Consider the following 18,621-nt stretch of genomic DNA (forward strand, 5'->3'; position numbering starts at 1 on the left):
TACTGCCTTTGGACTTGAACAGCAACTCTTCCCTGGGTTTCCAGCCTGCAGCCTACCCTGCAGATTTTGGACTTGCCAAGCCTCTACAATCACCTAAGCAAATTCCTTAAAATATCAATATCTCTATTTCTCTGGTTCCTGCTGGTTCTGTTTTTGGAAAACCCTGACCGATACAGGCTGGGAAGCCAAATGTTTCCAAGCCTTCTCCATCTGCTGAATGTTTCCATCTGCCCCTCCTCCAGAGGGGAGAACAAGACAGCAAAGGACAAAAGTCTGTTGAAATTTTGCTAAGGCCCTGGCCAACTCCAAGTTGGAGAACAGCAAATCCAAATGTTGAGTGAGTAACCTCAGGAAAAGATTGGAGACACACACACAGTTGCAGGCCCTCCCTGCTACCTTAGCAATTCACACATACTCCCCAGTGAAATACCTCAATGAAAATATTGATTACAGAAATTCCTCTCAACTTATACCAAAATTGATACATTTGAATTTTTAAAAATGTCACTAAGCTCTCAGATACTATTCATTCACACTTCTTAGCTTCTCTCTTTTGCTACCTAGGCAGAATTTTTACTACTGAGTACAATAGATGTCAAGATTGTTATTCAGAGTGACAATGAGAATATTTTTCTATTTAATAATAGTTGAAGTCTCATATTTGGAATAAATCTGTGAAACTAAAATTTTATTGTTGAGAGTTGTTTAATGCATTATAACCTGAGGTTTTCCTGGTTATCATTGAATTCCATGTCCAGATTGGCAGCTCTGCCTGTTTTGTTGTACATGGAAGGAGTAATTCAAAGGGAGGCTCTGGTCTGCATAGTGGGTTGTAGGCAGGGAACACATCTTTGTCCCTTTGCCTGATCCCAAAGAGTCCATGCCCTGCCTGAAGCCAGAGACTCTGGAGACTCTTTCTCTTTGTAACAAAGAGTAAAGAAACAAGGTTATGACAGCATTAGAATTAATTGGTGCCAAGAAGAAGCCTTTTTGTAGCATGAAGGGACATCCCCAGGAAGTGGTAGGATTTCTGCATAGATCAGAGGCCTGTCCTCCAGTCTTGGTCGCTGCTCTTGTTGCGCTTAGCCGCCTGAGGGCTGTCTTCCCTGAGAGGAGTTTCATCTTCCCACCCATAAGCTGGATCCTGCTTTGTTTCCTTTTAGCTACAGCTACTATTACATCATACCCAGCTGAAATTAAGGAAAGCCTGTCTTGCAGATGTTTCTGCAAAACGTAGAAGTTTTATTTAACTTTTGCTTTCTTCTTGTGTTGTTCTGCTTTTTAGGAAAACCATTAAGCTGAAAAAACAGCAGAAGGGAGTTGTATGAATGGTTAAGAGGTAAAAAGTGAATAAGAAGGATGGTGTGAGAATTTCTACCTTGGAGGGGAAGGAAATATTGTGATATGGGAGTGTATCCTGGAATGCTGAGAGGGAGGGAATGTGCCAGGTGCCAGAAGCATTAAATAGATAGCACGTTCTTCTGCCCTTTATCTAAATATTTATTCCCGTCTCTCAGATATCAATACAAGCCACCATTTCATCTCTGAATGTAAACAAGACACTTCTTTGAAATGAGGAACGAAATGACAATTTTTCATCCTTCTGTAAAATTCATGACAGAATTCTGTTTTTTTTAGGCTGCCTCCTTTGGAGGTCAGTTACTGAAAAGTAGGTCACAGTTCCTGAGAATTTTATGGAAAGAGACATATAATATTCTCATATACAACTGTCTGAAGGAAAACAGGAAAGTACCTAGTATATTTTAATTCCTTATTCTAATATATGATGCTAAATGCTTTAAAACGCATGAGTTCATTTCGTATTCATTAAAAAATCTATAAAAATTTTGAACCCATTTTATTTATGGAAAAACTGAGGCTTAGATTATGTGGGTTTCGCGACATAACACGTGTACAAGCAGAATGGAATTTCAATGAAAAATTTTTCATTGTGAGTTACGGGTGATTTTTTGAGCTTTGTATTCTGGATTTCTGTTATCATTGTTAAATCTGTTTTTACTCCGGAATTATACGCAACACTCTCTTGCTCTATGGATTTCCATGGTTCATGTTATATTTTCAGATGGTTTTGACTATTTTTTTTCCTTTACATTAAGTATTGAGAAAGAGGTTGCCTGATCCAGTTTCCCACTTCCCTTTTTGAAGGAAGTCTGTCAGTCTTTATGTTCAGTATAATTTTTGTTATTTTGGAATCCACAGAAGATTGTGATATTCATAAAATTAGGAAAAATTACCAAGTAGTAATATAAAAGAATTCTTTTCATATCTAGCTGTAATATAAAATGAAATGTGTGTAAAGTTGCTGTAGTAACCATTGTCACAATGATGAAAGTTAAGTAATGTAACTAATAAAGCCAATAATTCCAGGAAACATTACATTATCAGTAGTAATTAGATTTTTTGATGAGGGATTGAATTAGTTAACTATTCCTGCCTAATGAATTTTTTTAAATGATGAGCAGCTTACTGATATACAAAGTAGTATTAACTTAGATAAATTATCATTGTAAGTAATTAAGTCATGATTTAAAATAAATACAATATTAAACACATTAATATGATTTGCCAGTACATCGATTACATAAAATCATTTAGAAAAAGATATACTACGTAAAAAGGAAAACTATGCACAGAAAAACTAACCGACATTATTTACCAGATCCCACACTATTTCCTTCTCCACCTCAGAGTCACTAACTTCTCTGATTTACGCTTCTGCCTACTCCATTGTGGTTTCTGCTTATTCACTCCACCAAGCCAAATCTCATTAAGGTTGCCAATGCCATCTGTATTCCTGGTGTACTGTGTAGTTTCAATCCACATCTTCCATGAATCCACTGATATCTTCTAAGCACTTTATTTTCTTAAATACACTCTTATCACTGTTCTCTCTTATTGTCCTTGTAATGTATGGCCATTCCACCTCTGTTTCCTTTGTGGCTCTTCTCTCCCCTCCCTTTAAAGGTGAAAGATCCTCAGAATCAATTTTCAGTCTTTTTCTCACTCTTCACTATCTCCCCACACAACTACCTCCGTTTCCGGCTTTCATTTGCCAGATAAGGTACCTCCAGCTACAGCATTCCTTTTAAATTATAAACTCACATATCCAACTTACAAATGACATTTGCACTTAAATGTCTTCCAGTCAACTAGAGAGGATATCTACTGCTTTTATTTTTATTTCCTGACATTCTCCACTCTTGCTTCTGGTGAGAGAATTCATTTGTTTTTCCTTCTTCTCATTATAGCATTAAGTATGATTATTATTTTTAGATTTCTTTCCCTTCAAAAATCAAAGAAAGAAGAGAGCAAGAGCTGTATTTGTTGTGTTCACTTTTATATCCTGAGGGCAACATCCAACCTGGCTTACAGAAAGTCAGTTGTTACTTTTAATTTGAATATAATGTGATGGGTAAATGAATTGTGACATCCATTTCTTTAATCAAGTTGCACAATCAGTCTTGGTGTTTCTTTTTAAAGAATAAACAAATACAAGAAGTTTTCTATAATAAAAATTTAATAAACAAGACAAAATAAACTAATTATAAAGAACATTATATTACACAATGTAAAGGTACACAAAATATTATAAAAATAAAAATACTTTAAATCTTATAAATAGTTAAATAAATATTAAAATAGATAAATAAATTTTTTTTTTTTTTTTTTAAATAGTAATCTTTTATTTATTTATTTATTTTTATATTTATTTTTGGCTGTGTTGGGTCTTCGTTTCTGTGTGAGGGCTTTCTCTAGTTGCGGCAAGCGGGGGCCACTCTTCATCGCGGTGCGCGGGCCTCTCACTATCGCGGCCTCTCTTGTTGCGGAGCACAGGCTCCAGACGCGCAGGCTCAGTAGTTGTGGCTCACGGGCCTAGTTGCTCCGCGGCATGTGGGATCTTCCCAGACCAGGGCTCGAACCCGTGTCCCCTGCATTAGCAGGCAGATTCTCAACCACTGCGCCACCAGGGAAGCCCGATAAATAAATATTTAAGTAGATAAATAAATAGATCAGCATGGGCATCTATGAGGGACTAGTGCCTGTAGAGTAGAACACCATGTTGCTTAACATTCCTGAAAACATTTGACAAATTAATTCAATTCAGGGCATGATGAGAGCAGAAATGAGAGTCTTTGACATGGCAGCACAGGTGGAAGTGTGGTCTTGTTAGGCAGTGAGAATCATTTCCGTGTTGAAGCAGGTGTGTGTCATTCCTTCCTCCTGAGTCTTTCTTGCAAGTTTGTTGATGAAGAGAAGGATCTCATGACTTCTGCTCTGACAATCTCCCAGGCACAAGGGCTGTATTTCTTCTCTTGCAGATAGACAGTGATTCTGTGGAAGTATTTCCTCACAGCCAGGATGGAGTCCTCCTTCAGCAGGGGAGTCCCTTCCAGCCCCGCCTCCTGCATCACACAGGCTTGCAGGTCAGTGAGCTGCTGATAAAGTGCAGTGCAGAACTTGTCCAGGAGGGTCTCATCCCAAGCGGCAGCCGAGCCCTCCGTGCTGAAGAGCTGGAAGGTCTGCTGGATCGTCTCATGGACGACAGCGATGGCTTGAGCCTTCTGGAACTGGTTGCCACCAAACGCCTCCTGGGGGAATCCAAAGTCCTTTCTGTCCTTCAGGCAGGAGAAGGGGGAGATTCTCCTCATTTGTTGCAGGAGCATCAGGTTCCTCCTGCTAGCCAGGCTGTGGGTCTGAGGCAGGTCGCAGCCCAGAGAGCAGCTGGAGTTGCAGCTGAGCAGCACCAGGGCCAGGAGGAAGGACAAGGTTGGGGCCATCGGGGACCTTGTAGATGCTGCTGGCCTGGCTGAGGTGGGTGACTCTGTGAACCCTGCTCTCTAGGTTCTCTGAAGACCTTCCTTCAGGCCTGGGTCTTAAATAGGGACATATTCATTTCCATTTTCTGAATGTTTCTTCTTACTTTCTACTTCTGTTTTTAGTTTTCATTTTGCACTCTCCAAATGGGTTAGAGCAGTGTTTCTCAACCATTTTTTTCCATTATTGACTCCTCCCCTACCCACAGAGCCTTTTTAGATATTATTTCCTAATTGCCCCCCCCATGAAATTTTGATAACATGTATATCCTGTGTATGTAGCTATGTACTCCAAGGATATCTCTATTCTGTACCTAGGAAAAGAAAGTGCAAAGTTTACTCTTTTTATTCAATGCAGGATTAAGAATGACTAAATAAAAATGTTAAGCTACAAGTTAAATTTAAAAACTATTGGCACAACTTTATAACTAAATTTGCTGAGTGACTTACAAGTTTGTTTAATTATATAAATTGTAATATAGAAAATTACATATGCAAGTTAACAGTTTCTAAAAATACATAGTAATTTTAATGTTATGAAATATTTTAAATTATTTAAAACTGCTAAGAGCAATTGAAAATTAAATTATTTTTAAATTTATTTTGGTATTTAACTTTTAATTTTAACTCATATGAGAAAATAATTAATTTCACCAGCTGCTAGATATTCATCAAGATATTGTCAACATTTTTTATCTGTTTAGCACTAGACATAATGATTGATGTGTTGAATAACTTTAATAGAATTAAATCATGGAATAGAAACTATTTGTATTTCATTCCCAAGGCCCACATCACACTCAGCAGTGATGAGGATTAAACGTAAACAACGTCCACAAGACAGCCAATGGCAGCAAGAAGTATGCACAGCCCACCTCACACAGTATGACTAAGATGCAGGAAAGGATGGAGAGAAAGCCTCCAGTCACAGCCATCTGTTAGCTATAGGTTTGTAGCCCTGATCTTGCATATATTTTTTGTATCTCACAAGACAATGAGAGAAAAGAAATACTAAATAAGGTTTTTGTTAGACAAGGTTGAACTTTGGAGCTCCCCAAACCATTGTAATGTCTAAGATGTGTTCACACCCCCAAGAACTAATTTTCACACTCTTGGAAGCAGTGTTAACAAATGTTCCATCTGGTGAGGAATGTTGATGATGGGGTGACTATGCATATATAGGAGCAGGGAATATATGGGAAGTGTCTCTACCTTCTGCTCAACCTGGCTGTGAACCTAACCACTCTTTTTTAAAAAAAAAGTGTATTTAAAAAAATATCTACTGCTTATATGTGGAATCTTTAAAAATGATACAAATGAACCTATTTACAGAACAGAAATAGAGTCACAGATGTAGAAAACAAACTTACGGTTACCAAGGGGAAGGTGGGGTAGGGATAAATTGGGAGATAGGAATTGACATATACACGCTACTATATATAAAATAGATAACTAATAAGAACCTACTGTACAGCACAGGGAACTCTACTCAATACTCTGTAATGACCTATATGGGAAAAGATTCTAAAAAAGAGTGGATATATGTATATGTATAACTGATTCACTTTTCTGTACAGCAGAAACTAATGCAACATTGTAAATCAACTATACTACAATAAAAATTTTTTTAAAAAGATCCATCATCAAAAATGTATATATTTAAAGGCTAACGAAGCAGGCTTCTTAGACTGTTGGAGACAGTTCTTTCCAAGAAAAAGCGTTTTTAGCTCTGAAGAAAAATCTCCTGCTAGAGGACTAGACTTTGGCGTAGAACAGAAGCCAGGTCTTCAGATTGGCTGCTGTCATTGTCCATCCTGGCCAATAGGGGGCACTCCTCCTTCATAAATATTTTAATAGCCCACAGAATGAAATGGATCCTGCTTTCTATTTCCTTTTCGCTACAGCTACTGTTACATCATTGTAACGGGGACATTCGCTCATTTCCAAAAATATTCACCAGGAGAAAAAAAAAAGAAAAAGTCCTCTCATATAGGAGTTTCCAAGAAACCTAGAACTTCACACAACTTTTGCTTTCAATTGGTGGTTTTATACTCAAGTAAAATTGACAGCAAGAAACCACAAGGGAATAGGAAACAGCTGTATGAATGGGCATTACAGGTTAATGCAAAGTGAGTGAGGACAGCACACTGGGCATTTCTTCACTGGGAAGAAGGAAATGATTATGATATGGGAGTGAAAGAATGGGGTCCAGGAAAGTAGGGAGGAAAGGGGAAGTGTGCCAGGTATCAGAATCAGCAAATATCATATATATTTTTAATATGTTCTATACAATAATACATGCCATCATACATTATATACTATATATTATTCAAATATATATAATTTTTTCAACTTTCCTTTGGAGACTGATCTCTGTACCAGATATTTACAGGCCACCAATTTCTGATTGCATATACTTCAGACTTATCCCTGATATTAAGAGTGTCTAATTTCTTCAGGATACTTCCTAAATATGTTGTTTAGACTGTCAGTGTTTTGCAGTCAGTTACAGAGAGAGGGGTAGGAGATTTCACTACTCTCGTGTAGATCTATATGAAAACATAATAGCCACCATCTGTTAAGCTCTCACTCTGTGGAAGATACTCTGCTAAATGCTTTTAAATGTTCTTGTTTAATACTCAAAACAACTCTAGGAATATTTCCACCCTACTTTACATTTGGGAAAACTGATGGTCAGAGAAGTTAAATGAATTCCTCAAAACCAAACATCTCAATTCCTAACAGAATCTAGGTGTGATGCATAATCCTATTATCACATCATAAATAATTACTTACGTTTTATATCTTGAAATTCTCATACATTTTCATGCCAAAATTACACACTTTCTTGCTCTCTGTATTTTGTTGATGGATGTTATTGTGTTTTTTCCTGGCTTTCACCTAATTTTGCTCTTTACTTTGGATATTGAGGTAGAGAAATTTTCAGTTTAATTTTTTCATCCTATGAAGAAAGTGTCTCTGACTATTATATTCATTGCAGATTGACTACTTATTAATCCCTTAAGAGCTTGTGAGTTTCCTGAAGTCATTGCCCTACATATAAATCAAATCTTAATTTAATCAGAAAGAAAGGAAGCAATAGAGTAGGAGTCTTGGCTATCAATCTCTACACAAAAAGAAGATGTGTTTTATAATAACAGAAAAAGCAATGTAACAAAGGGAAAAATTAGGTAGCCAGATTACTAAAACACATAAATTCTAAGACTCTTATATTGTTAGTAACAATTAGATTTAGGATAAAGGATGTATCTGATGTTCAAATGGTGGAATTAACTTTCAGTAAAATGATTCCAGAATGATTACCTGGCAATCTAAGCAGAAATCAGTGTAAACTCTTACGCTATATGATAGATGAAAATAAAATCCTGATGGAATACAGAATTGACATAAAATTAGATTTGTTAAAGGGAATTAGGACAGTTCAAGTTCCATTCATGATGTATAAGAAGGCTTGAACATGTCCTACTACCATCAACATCTAGAAAACTGGCTGTGATGCTGAGACAAGAAAAATATCTCCTTGAGCTATCTTGTCAACAATTATCTTGACTCTCTTCCTGGAACTATAGAGAAGTAAAGAAATGGAAGATACAAATAAAAACCAATATGAACTTTTAGAAATGAAAAACATAATAACTGAAATGAAAATTCAAGTACAGATGTAAAGATCAGTAACCTTAAAGACACAACAGTAGAATCTGTCCAAAAGGAAGCATGGAATGAGATAAGAGCTTCAGATATTTGGAATGCCAGAAGGAAAAGAATGAGAAGAGTCAACCAAAATATTGGAAGAAATAATGGCAGATAATCTTTTGAATTAGATTAAAACAACAAATGTATGGATACAAGAAGCTCAGTGAATCCCCAGCAGCACACACACACACACACACACACACACACACACACAGCCACAGCAAAGCACATTATAAAATTGCTGACAACAAGTAATAAAGAAAAAAAATTTAAAGCAGTTACGTATCAAAAGCGCATTACATTGCAAAGAAAGAAAAATAAGAATACTTTTGGATAGCTTATCAGAAATTATGCAAGGTAGATGTCAATTAAAAGGCATATTTAACGGCAGAAGGGGAAAAAAAAAACAACCTGGAACTTTAAATCCAGAAAATATATCCTTCCAACTGAGGCTAAAATAAAGACTTTTTCAGGGAAACAGAAGCTGAGAGAGTTCATCATGATCAGACCTGTCCTATAAGAATTGTTAAAGGACATTCTTCAAAGGAGAAAATGATACCAGATGGAAACTTTGAGCTACACAAAATAAGAAAAAGTGTTAGACAGTTTACTGCAAAAATAATAAAAATGTATCCAGCAGTTCAAAACACATGTAGCAGTAATAGGTATGGCAGAGTAGCCTAGGAGAGAAGGGTGACAAATGAAGCATACTAAAGATTCTTACAATATATGGAAAGCTCCACAAAAGGTAGAGTTTGATAACTTGAAATAATACATGGTAAACAGTATAGAGAAAACTAAAATTGAAACAGAAAGGAATAGTTATTAAGCCAATAATGGAGATAAAACAGAAAATAGAATCATATGAGAAAGGTCAATTAATCCAAGAGAAGACAGGAAATTAAGAAAGGAACAGTCACAAGAACAGTTAGACATAAAATAAATAGAAGGAAACAATAAGGAGAATAGCAAAAATCAAGGAAATAGAAAATCTATGAAGAAATTAAAAGAAACCAAGAATTTGTTTTAAAAGTTTAGTAATTTTATAGAACTCTAGCAAGACTGATCTAGGTAAAAAGGGGGAGGAAAAAATTTACCACACTACCATTATTCATCCTTCAGTCTACACCAGTCTGGTTTCTGGCCTACTTTTCTACCAAACCAGATCTTACTAAAATCACCAAAGACATCTGTGTTTCCAGATCCACTGGATAGTTTAGCCCTATCCTTCCCTAAATGTACTGCTCAATGCTCAATCTTTACACCCTTTGTTTTCTTCTTCAATACTTTCTGAAGATCATTCTTCCCTGATTGTCTCCTGACTGCACTGGCTACTCCATCTTTGTGGTCTTTGCAGCCTCTCCTTGTCTTTTAGCCTTAAAAGTTAAACATCTTCATAAGCTTTAGGTCGTCTTCTCATTCTACACTCATCAGTAAACACATCAATTATCATGCCCTGATTTGCAAATTTGCAACAAACAATTGCAAATTAATAACAACAATGTACATTTTTGGAGATTCCAGATCAACAGATTCATCTACCAATGGGATGTCTGCCTTTAGATACTTCTCAGGCACTTATAGAATACATCTACTTTTTCCTCCTTCTTGATATCCCTCATTCAAGATTCTGGTGAAAGAATCCCTTGTCTTTTACCTCTCACTGTAGGATGATAGAAAATTGAAATTCATTAAGCATGATTAATGTTTTATTTCTCCTTCTCTTCAAAATTGAAAGTTCCAAGAGAATGAATTTTTGCAATTGCTTTATTTTCCTCTGTATCCCCAGAATAACCACATAATGTGGCATAGAAATATGCAGTTCTAAATATAAGCAACTGGAAAAAATGAATGAGTAATTTGAATTCATCATCCATTCTTCAATATGGGATGCAAATTTATGCCTTTTTTTTCAAAAATAAACAATTCCAAGAAGCCATCAGGGAAAGAATTTCATAAATCAAACAAGAAAACAATTTCACAAAAAAGAGTATATTTTTGTTGTATTTTAATATATTATAAAGGTAAACATGGTATTATGTGAACAAACCTATTTTAACTACGATACATAGTATGACATAGATAAAGTAGATGAATGAATAAATGAACGAGTATATGAATACATTGGAGCCCTCAGCATATTAATGGTAGTTATTTTAAATTCCTGGTAGGATAATTCCAAAATCTCTGCCATATCTGAGTCTACTTCTGATGCTTGCTTTGTCTCCTCAAACTGTGTCTTTTGCCTTTTAGTGTGCCTTGAAAGTTTTTGTTGAAAGCGGAACATGATGTACTGGGTAAAAGGAACTGAGGTAAATTGACCTTTAGAATGAGGTTTTGCATTTATCTTGCTAGGACATGCCCTATGTTTACTGTTTGCTCTAGCTGTAGATGTCAGAGACTAAAATTTCTTCTTTTGTCCATGCTTTTTTCTCCCCTTTTGTCTTTGGATTTCCCTAGAGATTTGTTCTTAAATAAAGTCTGATATTTGCAGTTCTTTTCAGTCTTAATCCCCTATAGTACAGGACCCAGTTGATGTGATGATACATATGGGGAAGGGTGAAGTTTTATATAATCCTACGATTATGTCTCAGTGTTTTAGTGAGTCTGTGCTCCTGGGCTGTGATCTTCACAGGTGCTTCTCAGATTTTTTTACCACCCTATTTCCTGCCCCTATGAGACAGGAAAAGTTGTAGGGGGTTGAAGTTGGGTATTTCCCTTCCCCGAGGTGGGTTAGTCTCTGGTAAAATAGTTTTCCTTGAGGACAGGCCTTTGTTAAGGGGAACAGAACACTGAGAGTGCTTCAAAATGATCTCCTTTTTCCTACCTCCGCTGGAAGCACCAGGAGGTTCTTCTTTGACCTTCACAGTGAGCACCTGGTGAGGTCCTGAAGGTAAGACTCACAAACGTGTAGGGCCCTCAAAAACTGGGCATCCCGCAGTCAGTTTTTAAATCTCAAGCTCATCCATGTGGATGCTCCAGTAATTCTTCAATTACAGTTTAAGTGTTCCTACCAGTACTAGTTTCAGCTCTGGTTCCTGTCCTGCAGTTCTGCTCCAAGTAAGCCATGATCTCTGCATCCTCCTCTCTCCACAGTTATAAGGGCAGCAGCTTGCACTGTGACCTCAGTTCTCTGATGGATCTAAGAAGAGTTGTTGTTTTTCAGTTTGTCCTGCATTTTTGTTGTTGTTGATATGAGGTGGGGAATGATGACTTCCAAGCTGGTTACATGTTGAGTAGGAAACCAGAATTTCCCCCAATACATTAATACATACATAGCATCATTGTAGGTATCTCTCAAGGAATGATGCCCTTAGACATAATCATTTAAGAACAACATTTTAACACAGTTTTGAGCAATTTAACCCAACGCATTCTAAGACTAAAGGAGAAATAAGATTCTGTAAAATGACTGAACACATGGGAATGTGACTTAGTATATTAAAGAGTATCATCTCCAGGTCCCTTACCTTACTTCTTAATCTTCCTTGAAAATTTGAATATGAAGAGAATGAGCACATAATTTCCACTCTGACAATTTCCCAGGCAAGATCGCTGTCTTTTTTCTTTTTCAGGTAGAGGTGGATTCCCTGGAAGTACCTCTTCACGGCCAGTGTAGGGCCCGTCATTCCCAGGGCAGATTCTTCCTCTCCCATCACCTGCACCAAGCAGGCGTCCAGGTCCTCCAGCTGCTGATGGAGTCCAGTGTGGAGTTTGTCCAGGAGGGAGGTGTCCCAGGTGGCAGAAGAGTGCTCTGTGTGGAAGAGGTGGAAGATCTGCTGGAACATCTTATGGAGGACAGAGATGGCCTGGGCCTTCTGGAGCTGACTGCCATCCACTGTCTGCCAGAGATGTCCTTCACTCAGGAGATTAGAGAGATCCTCCTCATTTGTCTCAGAAGCATCAGGTCTTCCTGTGAACCAATCCATGCCTCTGAGACAGGTTACAGCTCAGGGAACATATGCTGCTACAGCTAACCACCAAGTGGGCCATCAGACAGGGTGGGCATTGAGGGTCTTGGGGATGCTGATAGCCTGGATGAGGTGTGTGTCTGTGTGAATCCTGGCCCCTAGTTTCTCTGAAGTCCTTTCTATAAATGTCTCTTAAATATAATATTGTAATGTTTCATTTTCTGGATGTTTCTGGATGTTTATTCTTTTTTTCTCCTTTCCTTTATGTATGCTCTAAATAGATTGGAATAGATTAGAAGACATCAATCATTTACATTATTGTTTTCACCATTTCTGTTTAACTTGCCGAAAATCTTCAGATGTTTGAATGTAAATGAATTGAAAGCTTTCAAATGAGAAAAGTCTCTTGGTTAAAATCAAAAGTATGCAAACAGTTCTCCTTGCTAAGAACAAAATTTTACCTCTGATCCTGGGCTCTGGTTTTGCCCTCTTTATTTCCTTTGTCAGCCAAGCTGCCTCAGTTCTCTGGATTTATCCTCTTAAGAAAGGACTTACTTGGGAATTCCCTGGTGGTCTAGTGGTTAGGACTCTGCGCTCTCAACTGCCAAGGGCCTGGGTTTGATGCCTGGTCGTGGAACTAAGATCCCACATGCCCTGTAGTGCGGCCAAAAGCAAAAGAAAGGATTTACTAGACCTGTTTGACAAGTAACTCCCTTAGGAGAAAGGTCTATGTCTTGTTCACAATTTTATCATTATCTAGGGTCCATATTAATTACTCAAGACAAAATTATTAATGAATAATACACTCAGATTTTGTGTACAGAAAGTATGACCAGGTGGCAGTGCTTCACTAGGGCCTCAAGACCAGAAATGCAACTGGCATTTTCCACTCTTTTAACATGTTCCTACTAATGACTCTTCAGGTTGTTCTCCATATCCATGGCTGGTTTCTTCATTTTTTTAGCTGCACGTGGGCATTTCAGTTCTAATTCCAAGCCCCACAACATGTTTATCCTTCACGGTACCACCTCCCCTCACCCATTAGCACATGTTTAATCTCACCTTCTGGCTCAGTGTGCACACAAGCCACACATTGTCCAATTGACTCTCACTAACTCACTCTTTAAATGAGCTGCCATTGAGTCAGCTCATCACACTTTCAACTTTTAGCAAAACTTCACTGGAGGGTAATTGCTTTTGTCCCCAAAACAATCAACTGCCCTAGACCCAACAATGTTTCTGTGAAAAATCCCTCTTCTTTTCATTGGGTACTCAGGTGTCAAATATTTCCATAGCTTCCAGATGACACAAGCCAAACATTATGCACTCTGTGTGTGTGTGTGTGTGCAAGGAGCATGGGTTTGGGTAAGTCATCCTTTTTTTTTTTTTCACCTTTACCTTAAATGAATTTTACTTTGCTAAATGTTGATTTCTGTATTGAATTTAATTCATTAAACTCTTGAATACTCATTATGTTCTTAAGTTTCTGAGCTGGCCACAGGAATTCAATGATGATTTACCGTTAGAAGCTTATATTGAAGTATTTAATTACTGTCCCTAGATTATTCAGTGACTACATTTCTGCTGAACTTCTTTACTCATCATTTTTTGTCTCACAGTGAAAATGCAGGGCAGTGAGGCAAGTACATGATGCTAGAGAAAACTAGCCATCTTTGCCTTACTAGTTTCAGAGTCTTTAAATTTTTATATGTTCATTTTAATTTAGTATTTTTCTGGGCAGCAATTGTCTTGCTCTTCTGAATTACTTTCTATTTTATCTTGAGGTTAGTCCCAAAATAAGGAGGTAAAATGGAAACATAAAGGGCCTGTACCATTATTTTCCATAATGTTCAATACTTCATTGGTTTCCTTCTCCATTCAACTTTCTTAGAAAGCTGTCATTGCACTTGGATGCACTGAGGCAAAAGGAAAACAAATGTAAATATAACTATGATGAGAGTAAGAGAAGTAAAGTGACTCCCAGGGTGAAACAATTACAATGGGAGTTCTTCTCTTGTCACCCTTCCACCTACTTCAGTATGGTTTATGCTCATTAATTCCATCAAATCACCTCTCATCTGTTTCCCCAAGTAGTGGATGGTTTCAATCCACAGAGCAGCTGACTGACATTCGACATCCTATTAATCAAAAGAATGATAATTATCATTGTAAGTAATTAAATGTCATGATTTAAAATAAATAAAATATTAGACATATTAATATGATTTGCCAATATATCAAACCCATGAAATCTATCCAGAGATTAATATACTTTAAAAAGAGAAAATTATGCAGAAAAAAAATCCACAATTGTTTCTAGTTCCCACTTTATTTCTCTCCTGCATTTCAGAAGGCAGATCTCCCAGATGATATATATATTGTCACTAACTTCTCTTCTCTTATTCACCCTTCCTCCAGTGTGGTTTCTGGTGATTAATTCTCCAAACCAGCTCTCATTAAGATCTCCAATGACATCTATTTTCACGATGTACTGAGCAGTTTCAATCCACGTTTGGAATGATGCAATTCTGAAAGCAATTTTAGTCTTTTAAATAGGCTCTTATCACCGTTCCCTTTTATCCTATTAACTTATGGCCATTCTACCTCTGTCTCTCTGGTGGCTCTTTCCTCCTTTTACTAGTTGAAGGTTCTATGAGTCAATTTTAAGTCCTTTTCTCATTCTATTCATTCTTCACACATAACTACTTCTGTTCCTTGGCTTTCAGTTCATGGAATTGCTTGTAAATTGCAGGCTCAAAAATCCATTTTCCAAAGGACATTTGCACTTGGATGTTGGCCCCTCAAATGTAGAGGATATTGACTGCTTTTGTTATTATTTCCTGACATACCTTGCTCCAGCTACTGCTGAGAAATTCATTTTTTTCTACTTCTTCTCAGTATAACATTTATATAACTAATATTAATTATGATTATTGTTTTTAGTCTGGTTTCTCTACAGAAATCAACAATACAAGAAAGTACAGTTGAATTTGTTACATTCACCTCTGTGTCCTGAGAGCAGCATAAAACCTGGCTTAGAGGAAGTCTCTTTTTACTTATAACTTGAATAACATAGTAATGGGTAGTGAACTGTACTATGCATTCTTTAATCAGGTTACAATCAGATGTGGTGTTTTTTTTCTTCTTTTCAGGAAAGCTAAACGTTTTAACTTTCTTTTTTTGTTTGCTTGTTTATTGAAGGATAGTTGATTTACAATGTTTTATTAATTTCTGGTGTACAGCAAGGTGATTCAGTTATACATATATATATTCTTTTTCATATTCTTTTCCATTGTGGTTTATTAAAAGGTACTGAATATACTTCCCTATGCTATACAGTAGGACCTTGTTGTTTATCTGTTTTATATATAGTAGTTTATACCTGCTAATCCCAAACTCCTAATTTATCCCTTCTCCCCTTTCCCCTGTGGTAACCATGAGTTTTTTATGTCTGTGACTCTGTTTCTGTTTTGTAAATAAGTTCATTTGTATCATATTTTAAATTCCGCATATAAGTGATATGTATTTGTCTTTCTCTGACTTACTTCACTTAGTATGATAGTCTCTAGGTCCATCCGTGTTGCTGCAAATGACATTATTTCATTCTTTTTTATGGCTGAGTAGTATTCATTGTGTGTGTGTGTGTGTGTGTGTATACACCAAGATGTAATTTTTTTAAAATAATAAACATACAAGAAGTTTTCTATAGCAAAAAGAATTTAATGAACAAAGAAAATAATAAGTTGACTAAATACAAAGAATGTATCTTTTCTCTGAAACTACAGTGTAAATGTGCACATAATATATGAACAAAAATAATTTTAATATTTGTAAATAGTTAAATAAATAAATATTTAAATAGATAAATAGATCAGCATGGGCATCTTTGAGGAACTAGTGCCTGTAGAGTAGAACACCATGTTGCTTAATATTCCTGAAGACATTTGACAAATTAATTCAATTCAGAGCATGATGAGAGCAGAAATGAGAGTCTTTGACATGGCAGCACAGGTGGAAGTGTGGTCTTGTTAGGCAGTGAGAATCATTTCCGTGTTGAAGCAGGTGTGTGTCATTCCTTCCTCCTGAGTCTTTCTTGCAAGTTTGTTGATGAAGAGAAGGATCTCATGACTTCTGCTCTGACAATCTCCCAGGCACAAGGGCTGTATTTCTTCTCTTGCAGATAGACAGTGATTCTGTGGAAGTATTTCCTCACAGCCAGGATGGAGTCCTCCTTCAGCAGGGGAGTCCCTTCCAGCCCCGCCTCCTGCATCACACAGGCTTGCAGGTCAGTGAGCTGCTGATAAAGTGCAGTGCAGAACTTGTCCAGGAGGGTCTCATCCCAAGCGGCAGCCGAGCCCTCCGTGCTGAAGAGCTGGAAGGTCTGCTGGATCGTCTCATGGACGACAGCGATGGCTTGAGCCTTCTGGAACTGGTTGCCACCAAACGCCTCCTGGGGGAATCCAAAGTCCTTTCTGTCCTTCAGGCAGGAGAAGGGGGAGATTCTCCTCATTTGTTGCAGGAGCATCAGGTTCCTCCTGCTAGCCAGGCTGTGGGTCTGAGGCAGGTCGCAGCCCAGAGAGCAGGTGGAGTTGCAGCTGAGCAGCACCAGGGCCAGGAGGAAGGACAAGGTTGGGGCCATCGGGGACCTTGTAGATGCTGCTGGCCTGGCTGAGGTGGGGACTCTGTGAACCCTGCTCTCTAGGTTCTCTGAAGACCTTCCTTCAGGCCTGGGTCTTAAATAGGGACATATTCATTTCCATTTTCTGAATGTTTCTTCTTACTTTCTACTTCTGTTTTTGCTTTTCATTTTGCACTCTCCAAATGGGTTAGGGCAACGTTTCTCGGCCATTATTTTTTCCATTATTGCCTCCTCTTCCCCTGCCCACAGAGCCTTTTTAGATAGTTTTTTCCTAATTGCCCCCCCATGAAAGTTTGAAAACACATATGTACTGGGTATCTATTTATATACTCCATGAATATCTGTATACATAAAAAAGAAAGTGAAAATTTTACTGTTTTTATTCAATGGAGGGTTAAGAATGAAAAAAATTTGCGCTAAAAATTGTATTTAAAAGCTATTGAGAACTAGGGACTTCCCTGGTGGTCCAGTGGTTAATAATCCACGCTTCCACTGCAGGGGGCATGGGTTTGATCCCTGGTCGGGAACTAAGATCCCACATGCTACGCAGTGTGGCCAAAAAGAAAAAAAAATTATTGACAACTAATTTAACTTTATAACTAAGTTTGCAGAGTAATGTTTTTTTTTAGTCAAAAGATATATTTGAAGAAGCTTACTGATTTTCTAAATTAAGCTTTATATTATAAACATTTTCTTATGCCATTAAAAATTACTCAGGGACTTCCCTGGTGGCGCACTGGTTAGGAATCTGCCTGCCAATGCAGGGACACGGGTTTGAGCCCTGGTCTGGGAAGATCCCACATGCCGTGGAGCAACTAAGCCCGTGTGCCACAACTACAGAGTCTGTGCTCTGGAGCCCGTGAACCACAACTACTGAACCCCATGCGCCTAGAACCTGTGCTCTGCAACAAGAGAAACCACTGCAATGAGAAACCCAGGCACCGCAACAAAGAGTAGCCCCCGCTCGCCACAACTAGAGAAAGCCCACGCGCAGCAACAAAGACCTAATGCAGCCAAATATAAATAAACAAATAAATTAATTAATTTTTTTTAAAAAGACAGATTTAGATAAAAGACAACTTAAGAAAAAAAAAAAAGAATCCACCTGCCAGTGCAGGGGACACGAGTTCGATCCCTGGTCCGGGAAGATCCCACATGCCGCAGAACAACTAAGCCCATGCGCCACAACTACTGAGCCTGCGCTCTAGAGCCTGTGAGCCACAACTACTGAGCCCGTGTGCCACAACTACTGAAGTCCACACGCCTAGAGCCCGTGCTGCACAACAAGAGAAGCCACCGCAATGAGAAGCCCACGCACCACAACGAAAAGTAGCCCCTGCTCACCGCAACTAGAGAAAGCCTGTGCACAGCAACGAAGACCCAACACAGCCAAAAATAAATAAATAAATGAACTTAAAAATATTACTCAAATAAAACATCTACAATGCCTGTATAATGTTCTAGTCTATGGATGTAGCCTTGTTTAACATTTTAGTTTTTTTAGATTAAGAATATTTCAAAA

The 18,621-nt window shown here is 37.7% G+C and overlaps 3 protein-coding genes across 3 annotated transcripts; all 3 read right to left on the reverse strand.

Annotated features, from left to right (window-relative positions):
- Nucleotides 1-4,175: 4,175 nt before the first annotated feature.
- Nucleotides 4,176-4,864, reverse strand: LOC118897134 (interferon alpha-1-like). Its single transcript, XM_036856016.1, has one exon. It carries the CDS (start codon nt 4,797-4,799, stop codon nt 4,230-4,232), a length of 570 nt encoding a protein of 189 aa, XP_036711911.1. The 5' UTR covers nt 4,800-4,864; the 3' UTR covers nt 4,176-4,229.
- Nucleotides 4,865-9,602: 4,738 nt separating this feature from the next.
- LOC118896355 (interferon omega-2-like) lies at nt 9,603-12,599 on the reverse strand. Its single transcript, XM_036854141.1, has 3 exons — nt 12,025-12,599; nt 11,377-11,436; nt 9,603-9,616 (listed from the first exon to the last, which is right to left on the reverse strand). The coding sequence occupies exons 1-3, from the start codon at nt 12,476-12,478 to the stop codon at nt 9,603-9,605; spliced, it is 528 nt and encodes a 175-aa protein (XP_036710036.1). The 5' UTR covers nt 12,479-12,599.
- Nucleotides 12,600-16,529: 3,930 nt separating this feature from the next.
- LOC118896943 (interferon alpha-1-like) lies at nt 16,530-17,099 on the reverse strand. The gene has a single exon (XM_036855591.1). It carries the CDS (start codon nt 17,097-17,099, stop codon nt 16,530-16,532), a length of 570 nt encoding a protein of 189 aa, XP_036711486.1.
- Between the last annotated feature and the right edge of the window lie 1,522 nt (nt 17,100-18,621).

This window comes from Balaenoptera musculus, chromosome 6 (assembly GCF_009873245.2).
Source record: "Balaenoptera musculus isolate JJ_BM4_2016_0621 chromosome 6, mBalMus1.pri.v3, whole genome shotgun sequence".
Classification (NCBI taxonomy): Eukaryota; Metazoa; Chordata; class Mammalia; order Artiodactyla; family Balaenopteridae; genus Balaenoptera; species Balaenoptera musculus.